At 37.1% G+C, this 25693-nt stretch overlaps 2 protein-coding genes across 3 annotated transcripts; both read left to right on the top strand.

Moving 5' to 3' along the window:
• The first annotated feature begins 8149 nt into the window (after positions 1–8149).
• LOC141326290 (RING finger protein 122) lies at positions 8150–14745 on the top strand. Of its 2 annotated transcripts, XM_073835024.1 has the most exons (7): positions 8150–8536; positions 8983–9094; positions 11397–11553; positions 12228–12270; positions 13041–13082; positions 13493–13575; positions 13935–14745. In XM_073835024.1, the coding sequence occupies exons 3-7, from the start codon at positions 11444–11446 to the stop codon at positions 14053–14055; spliced, it is 399 nt and encodes a 132-aa protein (XP_073691125.1). In that variant the 5' UTR covers positions 8150–8536; positions 8983–9094; positions 11397–11443; the 3' UTR covers positions 14056–14745. The 2 variants fall into 2 exon arrangements, with proteins under 2 accessions (XP_073691125.1, XP_073691124.1); XM_073835023.1 differs by lacking the exon at positions 8983–9094 and having other exon boundaries at positions 8153–8536.
• Positions 14746–21894: 7149 nt separating this feature from the next.
• Positions 21895–23531, top strand: atoh7 (atonal bHLH transcription factor 7). The gene has a single exon (XM_073835154.1). The coding sequence runs from the start codon at positions 22579–22581 to the stop codon at positions 22993–22995; it is 417 nt and encodes a 138-aa protein (XP_073691255.1). The 5' UTR covers positions 21895–22578; the 3' UTR covers positions 22996–23531.
• The last annotated feature ends 2162 nt before the right edge of the window (positions 23532–25693 follow it).

Here is a 25693-nt window from a genome sequence, read left to right as displayed (position 1 = left end):
GTAAGCAGATAAACATAACATTTTCATTTTTGGTTGAACTATCCCTTTAATACCACGTAAATGATGTCTCTTACCGAAATATGCACTAGAAAACGTACTCGGTTACTAACGTAATCTCGGTTCTCTCTAGAGAGGGAACGAGTACTGCGTAAGATATCTTACGCTAGGGGAAAATCCTTTTCCGCGAGATATTGAAGCCAAAAATTATCCTTAATTTTGTAATAATGTAAAACGCGTTGCAGCAGCATACAGACATAGGCGAAACAGCTCGCGTGCCTATTGGCTGCTCTGCGGCAACTGCAGCAGCCTATCGAGCGAGGCCTGGCGTGACGCCAGATCCAATGAGGGCATTTCGCGCCCACTGCGTCGTGTCCCACCAAAAAGGGCGTGGTCTAGGCCTATAAATACCGCTCACAGGCAGCTATTATCTGGTTTTTCATCATCGAAGCAACCAGAGCGTGCGCGTGCACGGCAAGATACGCAGTACTCGTTCCCTCTCTAGAGAGAACCGAGGTTACGTTAGTAACCGAGTACGTTCTCTTACGAGAGGTCTCCCGTACTGCGTAAGATATCTTACGCTAGGGGACCCAGTGTAAAATGCCGTGCATGCTGAGATCTGACACCAAAGACCCAAGGGCGAAAACCCGGGGTTCATATAGTTCACAATCACCCAGGGAACTCACAGGTAGTCCGGTGGAAGAGGGAGGGGCATAGCCGCACTCTTCCACATAGTGCAGCGACGCTCAGACGCTAAGTTCATCATACATACAGAGCGGGGTTACGGCCTGAACTGACGTGGAAATGTGGGTCTTACACAGTTTGCCCAGGCACATCTTGTGCTACTACTTTCACTGTCGACCCTCGAGCTGTGCTCAGTAGACGCAGCATTCCGAGGTGATAGCATCAGGTCAGACAACACTGATTATCTAGACTGACAGCAGCCTGGCCTGTAAGGCGGGAACCTCCAGGTTGTAAAACCTTATAAATGTAGATGGAGAGGCCCAGCTCGCCGCCTGTACAAATATCTTGCAAGGCAATCCCACTCGACCAGGCCCACGATGAGGCCACGCCCCTCGTGGAATGTGCTCTGACACCCAGCGGGCACTGCATGCCCTTGGAAGCATATGCCAGCGCAATAGCATCAACTATCCATCTGGATAGGCTCTGTTTTGACGCGGCCAGTCCCTTGGGACGCCCATAGAACGAAACAAAAAGCTGTTCTGTCTGCCTAAAAGCAGACGAGCGAGACACGTAAGCTCGTAATGCCCTGACTGGGCATAGGAGGCTCGCGTCCATTTCCTCGTCAGCGACCGGTAGGGCTGAAAGAACGAGGACCTGTGCCCTAAACGGTGTGTTGAGGGATTTCGGAACTTAACCATGCTTGGGTTTGAGTATGACTTTAGAGTCATTAGGTCCAAACTCCATGCACGTCGCGCACACGGAGAGCGTGTGCAAGTCCCCTATGCGCTTCACCGAAGCGAGAGCCAGCAGAAACACAGTCTTAAGAGACAGGTATTTCAGATCAATCGTCTGCAGAGGCTCGAATGGTCCACCTTTCATGGCCTCTAGTACCACAGAAAGGTCCCATACGGGGACTGAGGGAGGTCTGGGGGGATTCAGTCTCCTAGCTCCCCTAAGGAAGCGGATGACTAAATCGTTCCTTCCTATTGACTGACCTAGCGTTGTCCTCGAGAACGCTGCTATGGTCGCCACATAGACTTTGAGCATGGACGGGGTTCTGCCCTTGTCCAGCAGCTCTTGTAAAAAGGAAAGCACCTCCGTCACACCACAGTCAGTGGGTGACGAGCCGCGGGCTGTGCACCAACCCGAAAACACAGACCATTTTGAGGAATAGAGCCGTCTCGTAGACGGGGCTCTAGCCTGCGTGATCGTGTTTATTACTCCTTTAGGGAGTTCATCATATATTCGCTGGTGGCCCAGACATGAAGGGACCACAGCTCTGGGTGAGGATGCCAAATCGAGCCGCCGGCCTGAGAGAGAAGGTCTCTCCTCACTGGTATCGGCCACAGGGCAGTGCTCGTCAGCTGCATCAGCGCTGGGAACCAGGGCTGGTTTTCCCAAAACGGCGCTACCAGCAGTATTGAACATCCTTTTTCCTTGACCCTCTCTATCACCTGAGGTAGGAGAGAGGGGGGGAAAAGCATAGAGATGACGGCGGGGCCATACGTGGGCCAGCGCGTCCCTGCTTTTGGAGAAAAATTCCAGACAGTGAGCGTTGTCCTGAGACGCGAACAGGTCTACTTCCGCTCTGCCGAATTTCTTCCACAGTAGTTGTACTGTCTGTGGTTGTAGAGACCATTCGCCTGCCGGAACGCTAGAATCAGCCAATCGTCCAAATAGTTCAGTATTCGCACGCCTTTCAGTCTGAGGGGAACGAGCGCTGCGTCCATGCACTTCGTAAATGTACGGGGTGCCAGGGACAAACCGAACTGCAGGACTGTGTACTGATATGCCTGGCCCTCGAAGGCGAATCTCAAAAACCGCCTGTGACGTGACGCTATCTGTATTTGAAAATACGCGTCTTTTCAGATCCACTGACACGAACCAGTGTCCTTGGCGAACTTGCGCGAGGATTTTTCTGGTCGTGAGCATCCTGAACTGTTGCTTCACCAGCGCTTTGTTCAGTTGCCTTAGATCTGATAGCGGGAACTATTATGTCTGTGTGTGGATGTGGTTGTGTGGCAACAGGCACATTTAACACACTCCAAACAATGTTCGCCTCCATAGAGGGAATGCACTTTGGTTTCGTTTTTACAGAAACCTTGGGACGTGCATAATGTGATGTCTGTGGGCACTCTGAAGTGGGCACGTTTACCACATGTGAAGCGCAATCGATCTGAGTCGATTTTATGTGCGCGGGACCTGTGTGACAGGCTGTGCTTGTGTGTAGTGATGGGCACTGGGGAGTGGGCATGCTTACTACACGAGACACCAGCTTTTGAGAACGGCTTTTGAGTACAGGCAAACGGGTGACAGAGCCGGTTTGTTGGCTGCATAGGACACTGGAACAGTCACATTTTCTGGAACTGGACGAGCGAATAACTTTGGTGGGGGTCCGGCGACAGCGGGACTCGCGCACCGTCGTTTTCTCGCGCCTTGCGCTCGGTGGCGCTTTGTCGGCTGGGGGGGGGGGTTCCGGGGCCCGCTGGGCACGGCGCTTCTTATGGCGCGACACCGCGGCGGGTGGGGGAGCAGTTTCGGTGAACAAGGCCAGGCGAGTCCTCAGAGTCGCTTTTGGCAACGGATCGCAATGAGGGCAGCCGCCCTCAGCGAGCGCGATCACCGCGTGCTCCTCACCCAGGCAGGAAATGCAGACGACATGGCGGTCCCCGTCACTAAGTGTGGCTCTGCACGAGCCGCAAGAAGGCATCTTTATAAAGACGCTTGCTCTTTTATTGATAAGTGTGTATCGCAGCGGCGACAAACACTTTAGAGTGTAAAGGATATAGGCGCCGGAAAGCGCAGCAGGAAGGCAAGGAAGGCGGCGTGGCCAGCAGCTTCAGTGACTCGTCTCGCTGAGATGCTTGCAGTCGACGGCGGCTTCTTCTCCAGCTCCAGCGATGCGTGTGCTTCGCTTGAAGGATGAAAAATCAGATAATAGCTGCCTGCGAGCGGTATTTATAGGCCTAGACCACGCCCTTTTTGGCGGGACGTGATGCAGTGGGCGCGAAATGCCCTCATTGGATCTGGCCAGAGCAGCCAATAGGCGCGCGAGCTGTTTCGCCTATGTCTGTATGCTGCTGCAACCCGTTTTACATTATTACAAAATTAAGGATAATTTTTGGCTTCAATATCTCGCGGAAAAGGATTTTCCCCTAGCGTAACATATCTTACGCAGTACGAGAGACCTCTCGTAAGAGAACCCATGAAAGAGTATTTTGGACTGTGGGGGTCGCTATTATTTTGACGATGTGAAGTGGTCTCCACTCGGTAAACTGGCGCTACCTGTTGCTATTTTTACCGCAACACAACTTGGAAAGTAAAATACTGATATGATGCCACATTGTGCGGGTTTTGGTTTTATTTTTCAGTCGAAGGGCAACAAGAGATGCGATGTAAGTCTTCACTGCTTTTCCTAGCGATAAGAAGAGGAGAAAATAATGGGAAGATGCCTGTGGACGAATAAAACTCCCTAAAGACCACTAAAAAGAGCTTACAAATGGCAGAAACAAGAAACGCTACATGTCATTCTGGCAGGATGTAAACATGTCGATGCTTGTTATGACGCTGCGGGCACTGTAAATTTTTGTTCTGGAAGTCAACTAATCCTTAAAGTTCATGTTTTTATCTATCGCCACCTGTAAGCTTTATCAGTAGCTGTGGTCATCGTATTCCCAATTGTGTTATAGCAAAAATAGCAACAGGTAGTGCCAGTGTAGCTCACCGAATGCAACCATTTCATGTCATGGCAACCCACATAGTCCAAAATATGTAGAAAATAATGTGGATTTTTAAATAACTTAAATCTTTAATGGATTTTCTACTACATATTTCAGTAAGAGACCTCATTTAAGTTATATTAAGCCATGCAAGTTCTAATAACTGGGGCTCCCTTTAAAAACTGTTCACTGAAATTGTGGGTGGGAATATAAACATTGACTGCCTTTCATGCTAGGAAAGTGTTCTGAATTTAAGCAGGGATAGGAAGCCATGGAAGAGTGCATCAGAGATGTGACATGGGAGTACTTAGGAAGGTTGAATATCAGCCGGCCTGCAGCATTCTGCATGAGCTGCAGAGGTTTGATTGCACACACTGGGAGGTTGGCCAGGAGTCAGTTGTAGTAGCTGAGACGATAGCAGACTGAGGCCTATACCGCAGTGTGGCAAATGTTTTGAAGCAGGAATCTGCATGATATGACTGTTGTTAGTATGTAGGTTGCAGTTGACAACTCATTGTCCAGTGTGACACCAAAGTCCTTGGCTTTCTGTGTGGGTAAGATGGTTGGAGTTATCTATTGAAATGACAAGGTCTTGGCAAGGGTGTTTCTTGGCTTGAAGGAACAACAGCTTGGTTTTTGATCATTTCAGCTTCAGATGATGGGCGCTCATCCAGGCAGAGATGATTGCCAAGCATGCAGTGATTTGTAGGGGTACCTGGTTGTCAAAGGGTAGAAAAAAAAGAGTCAATAGAGTATTGTTTAAATAAAATTGTCAGTACAACAGGAGCCATGAGAGGTAATCACATGGTAATTGATTTTGTGTACAGGGAAAATACTGATCCTTGCTCAGTGGGGTTGTTGATGAGGTGAAGTGAATCCTTTCATGATATCTGATCATGGACCCAGTTAACTGAAGCTGAGAGAAATATTTAGTGGGTCGCAGTTGCCAGGTTTACATCCAGTGCATTGGAAGCTAATTTACCAATTAAATTCTTAAATGTGCATTAAAAAGCTTACTTACTACAGTATTTGCTCAGAGACAAAAAATGTAATCGATGGTACGGCATTTGGTTTAAGCCTACGCTTAATTTCCATCACCACTCTTTCAGTAGCTGTGCTCATTGTATCAGTAGTTTATTTTTCAAGTTGTGTATTCCAAGTTGTGATGCAGTAAAAATAGCAACAGGTAGCGCCAGTATTTCACAGAGTGCAACCATTTCACTTCATCGAAATAATGTCGCCCCCATAGTCCAAAACGTAAAAAATGATGGGGATTTTTTAAATAATGTAAATCTTTCATGGGTTTTCTACATATTTCAGTAAGAGACAGCCATACAGTCTTAATACCCAGGGCTCCCTTTATATTTATTCCAGGCTCAGTTGAGTTGTTTTATTTTGGAAAATTGCTTATTGCTTTTGTGTGTGTTCTATCAGTTTCTGGAACTTTGTTGGCATGACAATGCAATGCCATAAACCCAGAGGCCCTAAACAATTATAATAATTTAAGCACATTTAAGAACAAACAATACTCAAAACCAAAGAATTTCTAAGAAAAATTGATTTAAAGGATTAGTTCCCTTCCAGGACAAAAATTTACAGATAAGGTACTCACCCCCTTCTCAATCAAGATTGTCTTTGAAGAGCTCTAAACAATGCCAGCTGTGGAAGAATGGTCTTATCTAACAAAATGATTGGTTATTTTCTAAAAAAAAATGTCTTGTCTAGCTCCGTGTGAACTCTGTGTATTCCGGTTCAAGACAGTTAGAGTATGTCGAAAAACTCCCATCTCATTTTCTCCTCCAACTTCAAAATCGGTGTACACTGCTGTTTTACCTTTATTTTTAAAGGGCATTTGACCTTTGCATGTTCACTTTGTAAACAGCGATGTTGGATGATTTTGAAGTTGGAGGAGAAAATGAGATGGGAGTTTTTCGACATACTCTAACTCCCTTGAACCGGAATACACAGAGTTCATACAGAGCTAGACAAGACAAGCATTTGAGGTTAAAGAGTATACAAATAGTAATTTTTTTTTTTTTAGAAAATAACTGATCGTTTCGCTAAATAAGACCCATCTTCCTTGGCTTGGCTTTAGAGCCCTTTGAAGCTGTATTTACACTGCCTTTTGGAAGTTCAAACTCGGGGGCACCATAGAAGTCCATTATAGGGGGAGAAATCCAGAAATGTTTTCTTCAAAAAACAAAATTTCTTTTCAACTGACAAAAGAAAGACATGAACCTCTTGGATGACAGGGGGGTCAGTACATTATCTGTAAATTTTTGTTCTGGAAGTAAACTACTCCTTTAAGTAGTTTCATAAAATTGCAAGCTTCCAAAATGCAGTTTAAATGCAGCTTCAATGGGGCTCTAAATGATCCCAGCCAAAAAAGGGACTTATCTAGTGAAACAATTAGTTCTTTTCTATAAAAATAAATAAATAAATAAATAAATAAATAAATAAAAATAAAAATATACATACATGGAGCTCTGCGTACTCCAGCATAACTTCTGTGCACTTCAGTTCAAGACAGTTAGGGTATGTCGAAGTACTTCACCAGCGATGTAGGATGTTTTTAATGTTGGAGGAGAAATAAGATGTGAGTTTTTCAGCATATCCCATATCTTGAACCGGAGCGCACAGAGTACGCATGGGCAGCACAGAGCTAGACAAGACAAGCATTTGTGGTTAAAAAGTATATAAATATTAATTTATTTAAGAAAATGACAAATTGTTTTGCTACATAAGACCCTTCTTCCTATGCTGAGATTGTTTAGAGCGCTTTAAAGCTGCATTTAAACTGCATTTTGGAAGTTGAAACTTGTGGGCACCATAGAAGTCCACTATATGGAAAAATTCCTAAGATGTTTTTTTTTTTTTTTTTTTTCAAAAAACATTTATTTACAACTAAAAAAAGAAAGACACAAACATTTTGGATGAAAGGAGGATGAGTAATCTGTAAATTTTTGTTCTGGAACTAAACTAATCCTTTAATTGTGAAAAAAGGAAAAAATGCCTTTTGTCTTTTTTTAGGCCCCAACCAATTATAATAATTTAAGCACATTCAAGCACAAATAATACTCAAAGAATTTCTAAGAGGAAGTTCATTCTTTAAATAATTTAAATATTTAGTAAAGCTGGGAAAAATGGTTAAAAGTGCCTCAGTGTCTTTTTTCCCTCTTTGTTTACACTTTAATTAAAGACAACAAAGACAAACATTTTTGTCAGTCAACATTAGGCAGGGAGATTTAGCAAAAGCAGCTTTTACATAACACTGATACTGTGCAACATGAATCACCAGTTGAAAAATTTCCTGTCTGTACATGAGTTTAAAACACTCACTAAATCTATTAACTAAAACGGTGTAATTATCTGTTTTGTTTGTGTTGAATTATTTATTTATTAATTTTGGCAGTGACGAAATTACTGGCGTCACTGCTTATGTCACATGCTCTTTTTGCCTTACGCTGGTGTTGCTCTCAGAATACCCTCAGATTCGATTCTATTCAATTTGGTTTCTCCTCTTGCTTGAAGCTCTCACCATTTCCCCTCTGTAGTCTCTTGTTGTTTTCGTGACTGCCAGTCAAGCAAAGTGAATCAACTCTCATTCCCCTCCCAGCCTTGTCTTACACAGACTCATCAGGGAGAGTCTGACTCTGCCTGCCTGTCTGCTCGCCTGGCCACTGTCACCTCCTAATAGCCTTCAGCTGGAGAGAAGTAGGAGGAAAATAGAGAGAGAGCACTGGATAGAAAGGGAGAGGGGGAGAGCGAGGAGGGGGCGGGTGAAAGGAGAGCTGTTATCCAGACAGCGAATCACATGAGCAGAGATCTGTTTACAAACTGAGCAGGAGAGAAGTCATCGGCACCATTACGTGGAGGCAGGGCTGCTGGAAACGGCGACAGGAAACGCACAGGAATCTGATCGCTTTGTCTGGAAAATGCATTTTATCCTTTGTGTCTTTGCAGCGGAGAAAGCAGACCAGATGGTGTGAGGAAGACACAGCTCTGAATGGGCTGCATTCACCAGCTCACGCTCTGACGGCTGTATGCCACCGCTCTTCCTCTTCCTTTGTTACCGGGGAAAACGCTTGATTGTGAAGGCGAGAAGACTAGAAGAAAGTGGCTGACGGCGAGAAGGGGTGAGCCTTGTGACAGAAATCTGTGACTCTCTGTGCTTTTTCTCTCTTAGTGTTTTGTTGTCGTGACTCTACAGAGAGGTTACAAAAAATGAAAACAGCCAGTGACAACAACTTCAGGTCAAGCGCAGGTAGATCCATTGTTGATGTCGAAGACACACTGCAAATCTTTCACAATCTGTGCCGCCGCTCAGTTGCTGGAAAAAAAAAAGAGCGCTTTGTGTTCTTTTAACTTGAACAAAATGTTTTAGATACCAAGAAGTAGCTGTTGATATTTGTTCCCGTGTTGACACAGGTTTCAACAATGACTGACTTGTCTTTGTAAATGTTTCAACACAAAGAAAACAAAATTGCTCTGCCTTCCTCCATTCGCCAGTGGGTGATCGTAATGTGTTTTTGTGGTAGGAGTTTTTGCAGTGTAAAACTTGTATTATTCATCTGGTTTTGAGTAAGGGGATCGGCCCACTCCTTTGGCCCGGTTTCAACACCGTCTCCTTGGACACAAGTTACCGACTCGTTCGGTAAAGCAGAGCAATCTACCACCTATCCAGTGGTGTAACGGTGAGTATGAATCATAACCCCCTCCTCCTCCTCAGCTCCCTAACCATGTGTTATTCACAGAGCCCCCGACCATCCCACTGGCTTTCTATCAATGTTTAACTAAAATCCTCCTTATATTACTACCACCTGAAAACCCAAGCCTTTTTACCTTTCTCCCAATTGGCACGCTCTTTTCCGAGACCTGAACTTGTGCGCTGCCTGGAGAGACACACTTTGTGTCTGTGTCTATTGTGCGCTTGTTTGGCAGCATTCGACCCTGAGGTCAGTTATTATTGTTTTCTCCCCCAAATGGTGCTTCCTGCCTGGGTTGGTGAGGCCTTCACATCTCTTGCCTCCCCCTCAACCCCTCACAGATAGACCAGATGGTGGCTTTATGGCAGAAAGGGTGCACCACTAGTGTTTGTCTTTCTACAGACAATTGGCCAGGCTTCACTCTCGTTTCCAAATGTTCTCTTTTGAAAATGCAAATCTGTGTACAGTAAGAAAACGAATAGTTTGATGGTAGAATAATAAGATACTAAATCCATTACTTGCATCTAAAAGACATTCTGTGTTTATAACACTAAATACTGTTTAAATCAATGTTAACCTGTTTATATAGGAACGACTGGCCCTCAAGCAGCAGTTATTTAAGTTTTCTGAAGCATTTGAAAGCATTTCAGGGTCTTTTTACTTTTTTTAACTCTACTTTTTACACTGATATCTTTATGAGTAACTGCAGACTGCACTAAAAATACAATTTATATATATATTTATATATATATATATATATATATATATATATATATATATATAAGTTCTTTTAAACATCCAACTCATCAAAGACACCTTAAACAATTCTACTTGGCTGTTTTCAACATAATAATAACAATAAATGTTTTTTGAGCAGCAAATCAGAATATTAGTATGATTACTGAAGGGTCATGAGATTGAAATCACAGGAATAAATTATATTTCAAAAATATATTCAAATAGAAAACAGTTATTTTAAATAGTAAAAATATTTCACAATTTCACAGTTTTTGCTACTTTGAATCAAATAAATGCAGGCTTGGTGAGCAGAAGATACTTCCTTAAAAAAACATTAAAAATCTTACTGTTCAAAAACTTTTGACTCGTAGTGTATATAGATAGAAAAAATAGATAGATAGAATTTATACGTCATTTTTTTTGTAGCCAAGCACAACAACAGAACTGTTTTTCACTGTCGTCGCGCTTCAGCACAATGGAGCGTTTCTTGTCTGCTTTGTTTCGTCTGCAAGCACAGTGCAATGAACTGTGGATGTCTATTCTTTAAACAGTGTTTAGGTCTATGGCAGTTTGAAAATACCGACTGTTATGCTACAGAAAACACTCGTATTTTGTCAGAGAGTTATATTCATTCTACCAAATTACATAGGCAGCTGATTCATTTTGGACTCAAAGGTGACCGTTTCACTCCCAAATACTGTACTAATAAAGCCTTGTAACATCATGACTGGGTTTGTGTTGCTATATACATGTATCGCCTTAGGATATAGGTTAAACCATTGTTGTCTGAATAAATGTTAACTGTTCTGGAAATTCTCCTACGTGTGATGAAACCTGAAAGTCAACATTATACACTTAACAAGAACTTTTGGAGGACTTCTACAACACTTGATGAAATAAATAATCAACTAGCTATTGAAATAAATAAAAACGTAATTTTTTTCCAACAAAGACAAAGAGATCAAATTCTTTTCTTTGTATGTGCACATTAACAGCCATAGTATTTTAGTATTTAATGTTTTTGGACATTTTAAGTTTAATTTTATCCTATGAACTTTTATGAGAGACAGAACCCATGTGCGATCTGTAATAAACTATAAAACTGAACTTTACAGCAAAAGCTGTTGGATTTGTCTGTTGAACACATCACCCGACACCACTGTGACATCTCTTGTTTTTCAGTTTTAAAAGATGTATTACAGTGAAAAGTTCATGCTGCTCAGCGAGGTCTAACAATGAGAGCAGTGTTACGGCGAGTTGAGAAACACGAGGACAGTCCGCAGGCTCACAGTATGCAATATGCATGCAGGGGCCACTGAGAAGCGTACACATGAGAATCACAGTGATGTGTGTTGTCTTTCAAGGGTCTGACAACAGATTCATGATGTATGAGTGATAATCAATGTTACACTTCAATTGTGTATTTATTTTACTGATAAAAAAAAGGATGAGCAAAAATAAATCCTAGGCCGTCTTGAGCTCCCATGACTCCCACCATAAACACTAACAAGTATTTTTGACCAAAATCGTGGTTTTGTTTGTTCTTTTGCAGCATGCCTGTGTGACGCAGACTAACAGATTACAGACAAGTTCTGCAAAATGACCACAGACATCACCGGTCGTCTTCCACTCAATGTCTACGTAATCATTCTTGGGATAGGCCTCTTCATCTTCATGTTGAGCATGATCTTCTGTTGCTACCTGTTCAGGTATATTAAACTATATAGCAGTTGGTAGGCCCATTACTATAGCGAAAATGCTTCGATTCGATTTTCTAGGTGCTCTAGGCTAGTTTTTAACCTCACACTTAAATACTTACGCAGAACAGTGATTGTGCGTTTGGTTGTAATGTAAAGTGGTTAATGTACTAGCACCTTGGCTTCTGTGATGCGAGATTGTAAACACAACCCACTGAGAACACTTTTGTAATTCGCATCGACTTTTTCAAACTTTCTAATGATTATTTTAAGTTCAAGTGTGTGTAAGGAACTGGATATAGCTATTTCTAAAAATCTGCGGTTAAAACTTAGTGCAGAGTCGATTCAAGAGAGAATCGAGATGCATTCGCATAAATCGCTAAATCGATTCACGAATCGATTCATCGCCGCACCCTTTATTTTATTTGATAAACATAATCCTTTCTACAGGCATATAAAGAAAGTCAAAATATCATAAAAGTAAATTTCAAATTATGAAAAAGGGGAAAAAACAAAGAGATAAAAATTAAATTTTGAATGAAGGAAAAAATTTAATAAGATAAATGCATCACTGTGCAATCAGTAAAGTAAAGTAAGTCTAACTGCTGTAATGAAAGAATGTGCAGGCAAATAGATCATTTTTGTATGTAAGAATGTATGTAATCCTACATTTTTATATTTCACAGATTGAGGCGACAGGGCACACAAGAACAATATGGATACAATGAGGTAATTTATATATAAATTCACTACCAGTCAACTGTAAGATTTTCAATGTTTTTTATAGAAGTATCTTCTGCTCACCAAGTCTGCATTTATTTGATCCAAAGTACAGCAAAAACAGTAAAATGGTCTGATATTTTTACTATTTAAAATAACTGTTTTCTATTTGAATATATTTTACAATGTAATTTATTCCTGTGGTTTCAAAGCTGAATTTTTAGCATCATTACTCCAGTCACACAATCCTTCAAAAATCATTGTAATATTCTGATTTTCTGCTCTGATATTCATGTTTCTTTGATGAATAGAAAGTTCAGAGGAACAGCATTTATCTGAAATAGAAATCTTTTGTAACATTATAAATCTCTTTATCATCAATTTAAAGCACCCTTGCCAAAAAAAGCATTGATTTCTATAATAATAAAAACTTGAACAGCAAATCAGCATATTAGAAAGATTTCTGAAGGATCATGTGACACTGAAGACTGGAGAAATGATGCTGAAAAATTTGATTTGATCACAGGAATAAATTACATTTTAAAATGTATTCAAATAGAAAACAGTTATTTTAAATAGTAAAAATATTTCAAAGTGTTACAGTTTTTACTATACTTTGGATTAAAAAATGCAGGCTTGGTGAGCAGAATAGATTTAAGAAAAATATAATACAAATCTTCAAAGAAGTAAAACTTTTGACAGGCAGTATATACATAAACACAGATGCATATACTAATTATAAATAATATTATTAAGAAATAAACAATTTTTTCTTACAGGTCATTCTGAAAGGTCCAGGGAAGAAATTAAGTCTTCTTGGAGTAAGTAACTGCAAAAACAATACCTTTAGTTTACCCAAACATAACATTCTAACATTTCTATAACTTACTCACCCTCGTGTCATTGCAAACCCATATGACTTACTTTCTTCTGTATAACACAAAACAATATTTCAGGCTGAATATCCAAGCTGATTTTTAAGTAAAACAGGAATATCCATCAACTCTCATATTCCTTGTCTAAAAAAGCTACATCATTTTTTTTTTATATTATTTTGTGTTTGGGAATTGTTTGGGATGACAGAGAGAGTATGAACTGTAATTGTATCCAACTATCTATGTTATTGAATAATTACTTGAATAAAATATAAATTGATTTGAAAATATAAATAAATGAATCGAAAGCCTCTGGCTGTCTCTGTTTTTTTCATCCATCATCTTTCACTCTGCAGCAGACCTGTGCAGTTTGCCTGGAGGAGTTTCGGAACAGGGATGAACTAGGAGTTTGCCCCTGTTCTCATGCTTTTCACAAAAAGTAAGATCTTTTACCATCTTGTCACACCTTTCTCATTATGTTTCTGTATTCTGAGAATGCTGTAAACATCCTAAAAGCACACATTCCTTCAAAAACATCTAAGCGTGTAGATTCCTGACACACAGAATGTTGTTAGGGGCACTAAAACAAGAACCACAAATTAAGCTGTCAAGGCATCGCAACTTAAATATGAGTATTAGCCTTGAGTAACACCTGTCAAGACTTTTCGTTACAGTCAATCCTGCAGTTTCAGCCTGTCATCTTGTGACGTGGCCATAATGCATAAAAGCGCTTAAGTCTATAGATAGCTGACGCATAACAAATCCATCTCTCCTCTTTTCACCTTGTCTCCTGTTCAGGTGTCTGGTGAAGTGGCTGGAAATTCGCAGCGTCTGTCCTATGTGCAACAAGCCCATCTGCAGGCTCCAGCCAGACCCTCCGCAGGGGGCCGAGGGACCCCAGAATCCCCTAGAGGTGTGACAGAAAAGGGACGTCACTGCTCAAAGATAGGCAGGCTCTCACACACCTAAGAACAGCGTTAAAAAAAAAACACATTCTGGGGAGAGCGGACTAGTCCCAAATACACAACAACTGCCCCTGTCTACCAATTACCAGATTTCTCCTGCATAGATGGGGGGAGGGAGGGGGGGCGGGATTTTCCCAGTGGAACTGAACTGATGTGCCGTATTCTTGGTCATAATGTAGCTTGCAGCAAGATAAATTGATGCCTTGTGGACTCCAAACAGACAAATATTCAGACCAGAAGAGTTGCACAAAACATGAGGTCTGAGTTGACACTGTGCAATATTTGTGAATTTACAGAAGTCCCCATCTAAGAGAGACTTTACCATTAAGAGTCATGTTTAGGAAGGCTCAGTTACAGAATCCAAAGTGAGGAACAGCTCAGAGTGCTGACCTTTAAGGATCTGTGAGCTTATCGGATTTTACTCTTGCCAATATTTTGACATTTGACACTCATAAATGTGTTTGTTCGAGTTATGAAGGTGTTCTGAGTGCTAAAGGGAGCTTATGGTCTTGAAGAGAACCCACGCTGTAATTCAGAACCTTCAGAGTCAAACTGGATGAAATTTGGCCTAATTTAAGTTATTTAAGGTGGATGTTTTGTACTATATATTGCTCTCAATAAAATGTAAAGTTTCTGTGATGGAACCAGTTTTTGTGTTTATTCGCTATGCAAAATAATGTCAAATTTCCATATACAGTTGAGGTCAAAAGTTTACATGCACCTTGCAGAATCTGTAAAATGTTATTTTTACTAAAAAAAGAGGAATCATTTACTACTGACCTGAATAAGATATTTCACATAAAAGACGTTTACATATAGTCCACAAGAGAAAATAATAGTTTTGTTTTTTTTGTTTTGTTTTTGTGATAGATGTTCATGAGTCCCTTGTTTGTCCTGAACAGTTAAACTGTCTGCTGTTCTTCAGAAAAATCCTTTAGGTTACACAAATTATAAAAAGTATATTTTTGAGTAAAGTTAAATATATAAATTAACTTTAATTTTTAAAATAATCAAAAATATGCTTTTTTAAAACAACAATGGGAAAAAAATCAAAAATGATTTCCAAATATATTTCATCAATTGAAGTTTAGAGTTTAGGGTTCAGGACAGCCACCTCCCAACTGAAAGTACCCAATAAATGATGATTATATATATATATATATATATATATATATATATATATATATATATATATATATATAAAGCTTACTGATATTTAAAATATTAATGTAGGTTACAATAAATAATAGAAGGATCGTAGTAAGCATCTAAGATTTAAATATTGAAATGCTTTTTAAATGTGTTTTTGGTTGTAGGACAGCAATTTGCACCAATGTAAAATGGTCCATATATGACAACTGGTCAAATTCAGAGGGAACAGTACTAGATTTCTTCTTTTCTAACCCAGTTGATTGTAGCCTAATGTAGTCAGGTTGATTCTGCATTTTTACTGTATACGTTTTCCTTCCTAGAACATTCTCCATGACTCAGTGCAAAGCAACAAATAGGAACTCATGACCTGTGTGATAACTTAATTAACTTGTTAGACTTGCTCTGAATTTCATATTTGTTGTGATTAATCCTAGTATAAAAGTCAACAAAACAGTGATGAAACTCTTGTTATTCTAAAAGCTAGGCTGGTGAGTGTCCATAATCTCTGTGACCCACTATGAACTTGCTAAAAGCAGCTGAGGAACACAGGGACGCTTTATGGACTGTCAACACACGTTAGCATGTACTTACAATGCTATGATTTACACTAACGTTAGCTTACCGCAGTTACACAGCTATAAAACACAGAGGCTTTACTTTCTGGTGCTCAAACTGAACACTTCTGTAAGGCCCTCTGAATGCCTGTAAATATTCAATAAAAAAAAAACGTATTATCTCTGCATAAATTTTTATCTCATCTAGGAGGAAATGAAGGAATGTACTTCACTAAATAATTAAATTAGATCTTGTTTGTGTAGTAAAATGAATTAAAAACCAAATATAAACAAATTACCTTTAGTATGACGGTGTATTCTTAGGCGTACATTACTCTTTACATTATTCGTTTTCACTTGCTTACGACGTTTTACAATTAAAAGCAGCGAAATGCATTCACATTTCACAAACGCTGAAAAGAGTAAACTGAGCACCACCTGGAGGTCAGTTAGCGAACATTCATTCAGTTTTAAATCATTTATTAGAAAGACATGTAGAAATGAAAACAGCAGACAGAAAATGAAGTATTTGTTCAGTTTTAGAACTGTATGTTCGTTTTCAGAAGGATTATCTTCCGAACAAAAATAAATGAGAATAAAAAAAATGTTCTAAAAATAGCTTTTAAAATAACCACAAAAACGATTTTCCGAATCTACAAAACCACAAAAAGATCTACTTTCACTCTTTCTTGTGACAAACATTTAACATGAAAACAGTTACTGTACTCCAAAAAAGAAGAGTTATTGTTTTTGGTTAAAACTTATAAGTTAAATTTGTATTACTTACTATCATCCAAAACAAACAAAACAAAACAAAACAAAACAAAACAAAGCAACCACTGTTTGAAGAAGATTCTAAATTTCTAATGTTTTATGTAGTGACTTTGGTACTTTGAGGTGTTTTTAAATGGACGATAGATGGCGATATTTATCATAAAGTAATATAAACAAAGACTGCAGCATAACACGAATAAGAAGGACTATCGCTTATCCACATTTTAGGTGAGACCTAATTGCTAATCGAGTATTTTCACTGAATATGTATTAAATCTAAATAAATTGTAGCTATTTTTAGATGTGTCGTAACATGAGCTGAATTAAGATGAGTGTCTTGAGCCAATGAGATGCAGTAATCACAAACCTCTCTCAGCTGGACTGCTGCATCCAAATTTTTATATAAAATCTAAACTTACTGGGATTGTATAATTAGTCGACAGTATAAAATCTTTTAAATGTACTTTAAAAGATTATTAATATGTAAGAATAGCCTATGCATTGTGTTTTATATCTTACAGCAGGACCATGGGGGGCCATGAGCCAACACCAGTTTACAGGGATTGCCAAATATTTTAATTCCTACACCATTACAGGCAGAAGGAATGTGAGTATTTATCAATTAGTGCATTGCAGTTTATTCATACAGCTGTATGTTCTATAACATTATCCCTCATACAGTCTAAATCTTCTCTGGCCTGGAAATTATTTTAAAACTAATAAGTTTCCTTATACAGATCTGTAAACTACTGTATGTAGTGGTGGTTTCTTTGTATATCACTGCTAGCATACTTAAAATATATTTTGGTTCCAATGCGTTCTGGCCACTTATGCTGGGATTGCTGTCATTTTTCTGTACTTCAAACTGAAACCGAAGAAAAAGAAGGCAGTAGGCACACACACACACACACACACACACACACACACACACACACACACACACACACACACACACACACTAGCTATCACTTTCTAAATGGGGACATTACATAGACTTCTATTATTTTTCTATACGGGTCTATTATTTTTATTCTATTATTTTTCTATACGGGTACACTTTTAAAAATAAAGGTTCCACCATAAAAGAACCATTTTTGGTTCCCCAAAGAACATTTCAGTGAACAGTTCTTAAAAGAACCATTTTGAAGAACATTTTACAAATCTAAAGAACCTTTTTTGACAATAAAGAACCATTTCTGCATTTGAAAGGTTCCATGGGTGTTCAAGGTTCTATATGGAACCATCGATGCCAATAAAGAACCTTTATTTTTTAAAGTGCATTTATACATTTTGTAACCTAAACCTACCCCTACCCCTTTGTTTAAAAAACTTTTTTACTTTATTTTTATACCAGTTTCACAAACGAGGATGTCCCCAAAGGGAGGTTTTTAGATATTTTGTCAGGTTTTGCTCACTTTTGGATAAATATTTTCCCCCCAAATATGGTACAGAATGTACACATGCACACACACAATTATAAATTATATATACATACATATATATTCACATTTTTGTAACTAAGCACAACTACAGCTTGCTTTTTTGATTATTTATGATGATAATGATACATTTTTAATTAATTGTGACTTTTTTGTTTAATGACAAAAGTGACACTAACTTATTTTTTGCTTGTTTCTCTGCAGGTTCTCTGCTGTTATTAGGCAGTTCATATCTTTAATTGTCCAAGTAAAAAAAAAAAAAAATGATTTAGGCCTGGTTTCACAGACAAGGCTTAAGCCTAGTCCTAGACTAAAATGTAAGTCTGAGCTGTTTGAACTGAAAGAAACTTGCACTGACTGATCTTAAAATATATCGGTGTCTTTGTTTTGTCTCAAGATGCACACCAGTAATGTTTTTTTCTAAGCATGTTTATAAAAATTACTTAAATATCCTAATTGAACTATCTGCTAATCCTGGCTTAGTCTAAGCCCTGTCTGTGAAACCGGGCCTTAATGTCTAAATGTTAAACAAAGTAAAAGCAGCAACAACCAGAAGTCTGTAAAACTGTTATAATTAAACAGTGCTGCTAAAGCAACTGTTTTTGCCTTTTTATATACTGGTTTGCCAAGAATGTGTAATTTGTATACTACCAGTCAAAAGCTTTTTAATGTTTTTTTCTGCTCACCAAGCCTTCATTTATTTGATCCAAAGTACAACAAGCACAGTACAATTTAAAAATATTTTTACTGTTTCTGTTTTCTATTAAAATATATTTTAAAATGTAATTTATTCCTGTAATCAAAGCTACATTTTTTATTTATTATTATTATTATCATCATCAATATCTAAAACAGTTAAGTAAATTCTTTCAGGATTCTTTGATGAATAGTGAGAATCAAAGATCAGCATTTATCTGAAACAAAAAGCTTTTGTAACATTATACACTATACTATATTATAAATAATAGAAACTAATATTTTGGGTTTTTTTGTTGTTGTTTTTTTAAGCAAGGATGCTTTAAATTGATTAGAAGTGATGATAAAGACTATTAGAATGTTACAAAAGATTTCTATTGAGCAGCAAATCAGAATATTAAAATGATTTCTGAAGGTTCATGTGACTAGATATATTATGCTAAAATTCAGCTTTGAAATCACAGGAATAAATTACGATTTAAAATATATTCAAATAGAATACTGTATTTTTAAATAGTAAAAATATTTCAGAATTCTGCTGTTTTTACTGTACTTTGGATCAAATAAATGCAGGCTTGATGAGCAAAAGAGACTTCTTTAAAAAATTACAAGTCTTACTGTTCAAAAATTCTGACTGGCTATAAAACTTGCTATAAAAAAAAAGAAAACATGTACATATGTTTGCATAAATAATAATAATTTCATATAAATTGATTCTTTTGTCTAACTGACTAGCTACAATGAAGACGTTGCTTCATTGACCAGTTAAGATTAAACATAACCAGAAGGGAAAAAAGGTTCAAATAAGCATGAAATTCCAAGCACCTTGCTTGACCTAATTAGTGACTAGCCTCATCTCACCAGATGCCCTGTTTTGATGGTGTTAGTGGGGTGGGGGGTTAAATTCTCATCTGTGGGGGTCAGTGTTTACACAATATGCCTCACTTTTCTGAATGACCTCATTGGTCAATATGATTTTTCTAGAAATTTGATCAAAAATATATTTAAATGCTTGTGTTTAAAGTCTGCAAATCTCAAACTGTTCTCCAGAAAGAAGTAAACCTCAGCTTAGAATTGTCGTCTTCTAATGAACATAACAGTTTATACTCATAGCTCAGAGGTCATAATGTCATACAGATGATTTTTGAAAGCAAATACTGATAAAATTAATAATAGTAGTTTTCATCAGCAGTATTGATGCACACTTATTCTCTGTTTTATGAGGCCTATGGTTTGGCTGTCAGGGTGACATGTTAAGTAGCAGTTTAATTGTCACTTTTCCTTGTGTTTAAAGGATTACACATTCGATTTTTAAGAACATTTTCTCCTCCAGAATCAATGGTAACTGCTTCACGCTTTAAATGAAAATCAGATTTACTAAATCCTGGCTTAAGCTGTTAAACTGATAATAGACCTTCTCACTTTCCCCTCATCAGGACTGAGTAAATCTTTAATCTGTTCAACGCTGTTTTAAAGTTACTGGACTAGCTTGTAACATATGGCCTTTTTGCATAGGGCAGCCTCCGACTCCAGACAAGCCCATCATGTGAATGAGTGAAAAACAAGGCTGTTCTACATGTCTGGACCAAGCCCTTTAAACAAGACAAGCAGCAGCTGGCCAGCCATACCAATCTGCAATCAATGAAATCAAACCGGTGGATAGGGCTTATATGCCCAATTGAACAGCAAGGTTACTTGTCCAATGCAAAATGACCTGACAGCATGAGCTTATATTGCTTGAATCACAGTCAGCTGGGACATGAATTATGTACAACATCTTTTGTACACAAAACTGATGTACTGATATATGTATTTAGAGCATGTGTTTTGCATAAAATAGAAAAAAGAAATACTCTTTTTTTATAAAAAATATTTTATTTAACATATTTAACTAATATTGTGTTATATTGAATATTCTATGGTGAATTTTATTTTTATTTATACTTGATAAAGAAAATACATCTTTAACATCAAATAAAGAGAAAATCTTCTCACCGAACCATTGAAGGTAGCAATGAAGATTAGTTTATTGTTCAACAGGCTTTTGAGTGAAACTGTGACTGAATCTACCCATTTTATTTGATTTGCCTTGAACAGATTGAGATAGACAGCTTGTCGAAGACTTCTGTCTGTCTCAGTCCCACTGAGACACTTAAATCAATTATTTATTGTCCTAGAAATGCTTTTCATATGGTGTTGTCATCAGTTTACTTCAGTAGTTTATAATCCAGTCTACTAAACATCATTTTTACAAGTGTATATATAAACGTTTATATATTAGTCTCAAATCGATTAATCGTGATTAATCACATCCAAAATAAAAGTTTGTGTTTACATAATATATATATATATATACATATACATATATTTCTTAAATATATACATGTATATGTGTATTTATATATTTATATATACATATAAATATATTATATAAACAAACTTTTATTTTGGTTGCGATTAATCACAATTAATTAATTTGACAGCACTATTATATATAATACTTTTTTATTATAATAATCTAAATATTTATAATCCGGTCTACTAAACATAGAAACTTAATTTTTACAAGTTTATATATAAACGTTTATATATTATCAATTAATCGTGATTAATCACATCCAAATTAAAAGTTTTTGTTTACATAATATATGTGTATGTACTGTGTGTGTGTGTGTGTGTGTGTGTATAAAAATATACACACATACATGTATATAGTAAAGAAATATTTACATGTATGTGTGTGTGTATATTTATATTTATATATATTCACATTTATATATGAGTTATATATAAATGTAAATATATATTACATATATTTCTTAAATATATACATGTGTATGTTTTATAACGTATATGAAAGTTTATATATTAGTGCTGTCAAATTGATAAATCGTGATTAATCATGTCCAAAATAAAAGTTTGTGTTTGCATAATATGTATAAATATACACACATACATGTAGGCTATATTTAAGAAATATTTACATGTATAAATATATTCATATTTATATATGATTTATATTATATATGAATATAAGTATATATTACATATAATTCTAATTTTTATTTTGGATGCGATTAATCGCGATTAATCAATTTAACAGCACTATTATATATAATACTTTTTAAATATATTAATTTAAATATATTATTTGTTGTAATTTATTATTATTATATGATCTATCTATCTATCATATTTTAATATTGCTATTTAATGCAACTAACACAGTACATTATACATGTACAGAAAAAATATATATATTACATTATCAATTCATATTAACGATTATGTTAAAAGGTAAAAGTTTCCATAATGTATATTAAAAAGGTAGAATCCAACAGCAAAATCAAATTGATTTCATACAGGCAAGTACTTGCAAACAATGTTCTTGTCGAAGATATGCAAAGATGTCATGTTTGCTTAAAGATGCATGCACTTTTAATTAGGTAATGGTCCTTGCCATCCACCCCTGGTGGATGCAGTGGCCCTGGCCAGATGGTAAGTTATCTATGTTTGTAACGCATGGTTTCAGTGATAGACCAGCCAAAGTTAATTGGAATGTCATTAAAGTTTGAGTTAATGGGGGTTGGGCTTGGGGAGCTAGTTCGAGTGCACTAGTCCTGCTGTTGGATATGTGTGTTTCATTAATAATAATGGATGTTTGGATGGAGCAATAAGGGTGGGGCTCCACCTGCTGCCACCTGTTAATACTCTATATAAGCATCAGCCATCCTTATGGCAGAGCAGAAGCCTCAAGGACTGCACCGCTATCTGGATTTACTTTACTTCACGGACAACAAGAGGAACATTGCGTCTGAGGAGATTCTGATCTGTTTTCAAGACCACCATTGGCCCAGGAGTCATGAAGCCCCGCAGACCGAGCTGTGCGGATTCAGGGTCAGGGTCGGAGTCGGACTCCAGGGACCCAGAGAAGTTTGAGAGCGCCATGCGGCGGAGGATGGCGGCCAACGCTCGAGAGAGGAAGAGGATGCAGGGCCTAAACACCGCATTCGACCGCCTCCGCAAAGTGGTTCCTCAGTGGGGTCAGGACAAGAAACTCTCCAAATATGAGACGCTGCAGATGGCCCTGAGCTACATCATGGCCCTCAACCGAATCCTGACTGATGCCAGCAGACACGCGGCTCCTCAGAAAGACTGGCTGAATCTACAGTTTGACAGCCTACAGCCAGAGACCTATTCTTGCTTTATGCGCTATAACTCCCCTGTGGAAAATGACTGTATGCACTCTTCCTTCTCCTACCACTACGAAAGCCTCTAACTCTCACTGACTGATAAGCAATGGTGCGTTCACTTGTATCTTTCTTAATATAGATACAGGAGTCAGTAAATATGTTTGTATTACTGTGTAATATTTGATGTTTTTGGTTCTGGAAATCAAATGATTAGCTTTAATAGAGTCTGACTCATTCTAGGAGTAGCTTTAATTGTTGCGAAAAATTGTTGTTTTTCTGAGCAACTGTAAATGACTCGATAAAATCACATTTGTCAATGAATCTTTGAATTTTTCATCGCTTTGTATCAAATCTTTGTGTGTAGTGTGTGCTCAGCTAAGCCAATGCTCAAAAACATTTGCCAAAATGGCATCCTAAATTGCTGTTTATTTATTTAGTTTTTTCATTGTTTTTTGGTACTGAACTCAGTGAGTAAGAAAGAATATGGAAGGCTTATAATAGTACCATAATAATAATGAATATCTATCTTATAACTATACACTGTTTTGTATAGTAGTTGAAGTGCTTTGAGTTATAGTTTATCCTCTGATTAAACAAGGTTTTTTAAATGTTAAAAACACTGAAATCAAACTTTTGTGTCAGTTTTTTTTTACTTAATTTTAAACATTTTTCATTTAATAAAAAACAAAAAACTACAATATTAATTTTATTCATTCTTTTTGTTAAATCATAAAATATTAATTTAATTATGAAAATGTGTGGAGTCAGTATATATATATATATATATATATATATATATATATATATATATATATATATATATATATATATATATATTGGGATGGGGAAGAAATTATAGAAATTAATAATTTTATTTATTCCTTGCTGACCAAAAGTTATGATAAAAACATTTGTAATGTTACAAAAATTATCTATTTCAGATAAAAGATTTCTTCTGAACTTTCTATTCATCAAAGAAACCTCAAAAAATTCTACTCAGCTGTTTTCAGCATAATAATAACTGGAGTAATGATGCTAAAAATCAGCTTTGAAATCACAGAAATAAATTACATTTTAAAATATAATCAAATAGAAAACAGTTATTTTAAATAGTAAACATATTTAGTTTTTGCTGTACTTTGGATCAAATAAATGCAGGTTTGGTGAACAGAAGAGACTTCTTTAAATAACATTAAAAATCTTACTGTTCAAAAACTTTTGACTGGTAGTGTATTTATATATCTGTCCTATACCCTAAAAAAATTACTTTTGTACACATCCAGAAATGAAATTTTATTTGAAGCAGATTTGCTATTAAAAAATGTTTAAAGGCCCAAATCTCTCTGGTTCGCACACTGGACAGATAAACACATTTCAGTGAGGCTTCTGTATCCTCAGATAAGACAACACCAAACAAATGACTCTGCTGTCAGTTCAGTGAAGGTAGCCTATAAATAATGTTTAAAAGACTGAATGACGTCACGGTTGAATTGTGTGTCCAATGAGCTTTAAATAATTAAATAAAATCATTTTATTTTCACTTGGCTCATATTATAAACTAAAAAGGTCCTGTATTTAGGCTTTGAGATGTAGAGAAGACAATGACAATAATTTTCAGGCAGAATGGCTCAATCTTGACTAGGGCCATCCTCATAGCCGCTCCTAATTTAGAGAGGAGATTAAAGTCTTTGCTGTTCAATGACTGTGTATAACGTGCCTTTTCAGTGCTAATGAGGCGTGAACAGCCAGAGCTCGGCCGAAAGCGTGTACATGAAGCTAGATACACCCGTCTTAATCCGTTTAGCTTCAACTGTCATTACGACCAATCATCATGTCATGATCACTATGAACTAATCTCAGTCAAAAACACTTCCTTGTAGTTTGTTTCTAATATACTCCGCTTAAGGTCAAGACATTGTTTATTTTACTTTCTAGAAAAATCCTTCATCATGCAATCATATTAAATGTTGTGAATATTAACACCTGAATGATGAAACAAGCCCATGGTGATTGAATAGGCTACAGGTCTCATGGTTGCTTACAGAGGGGTGCTAGGGGATCTTGGAATATGTTAGAGTCTCAAATGAAAACAACAATAACAACAAAAACCCTCTCTTTTTCTCTTTACCAATGCACAGTTATTTTTATATGTACTTTAGCAAATATGCAGTTTTGTGGTGAAAATATGATATAATTTATACTTGCATTGAATGCATTTTAAATAGTAGTTCTTGACATTTATATGCAGATATTTTTAATGGAAAATGCTTTACACATAAATTATACTTTAATTACAATGTAAAATTTATCTTATTATATGGCCCGTTTCCGCCACTGAATAAAAAATAAAAATGGTCATTGCAACTTTTTATCTCACAATTCAGACTTTTTTTTCTCACTTATTTTGACATTTTTTTCTCAGAACTGTGAGATGTAAACTCACAATTGTAACTTACAAAGTCAGAACTGTGAGATACAAACTTGCAATTCTTTTTGTCTCGCAAATGCAACTTTTTTCCCTCACAATTTCTTCTTTTTTTGTCTCAGATATAAACTCTCAATTGCGAGTAATAAAGTCAGAACTGCAAGATACAAACTCACAATTCTGACTTTTTTTTCAGAATTGCGTGACTTAAACTCACAGTTGCGAGAAATCAAGTCAGAATTGAGAGATTAAAACTCGTGATTTTGACTTTTTTCTTGCAATTGTAAGTTTAAGTCACAATACTGAAAATAAGTTAGAATTGTGAGTTTATATCTCGCAGTTCTGACTTTATTACTCGC

The sequence above is a fragment of the Garra rufa genome, chromosome 2, assembly GCF_049309525.1.
Source record: "Garra rufa chromosome 2, GarRuf1.0, whole genome shotgun sequence".
In the NCBI taxonomy this organism is placed as follows: Eukaryota; Metazoa; Chordata; class Actinopteri; order Cypriniformes; family Cyprinidae; genus Garra; species Garra rufa.
The sequence above is the reverse complement of the archived record's forward strand: the minus strand, read 5'-3'. Positions and strand labels throughout refer to the sequence as shown.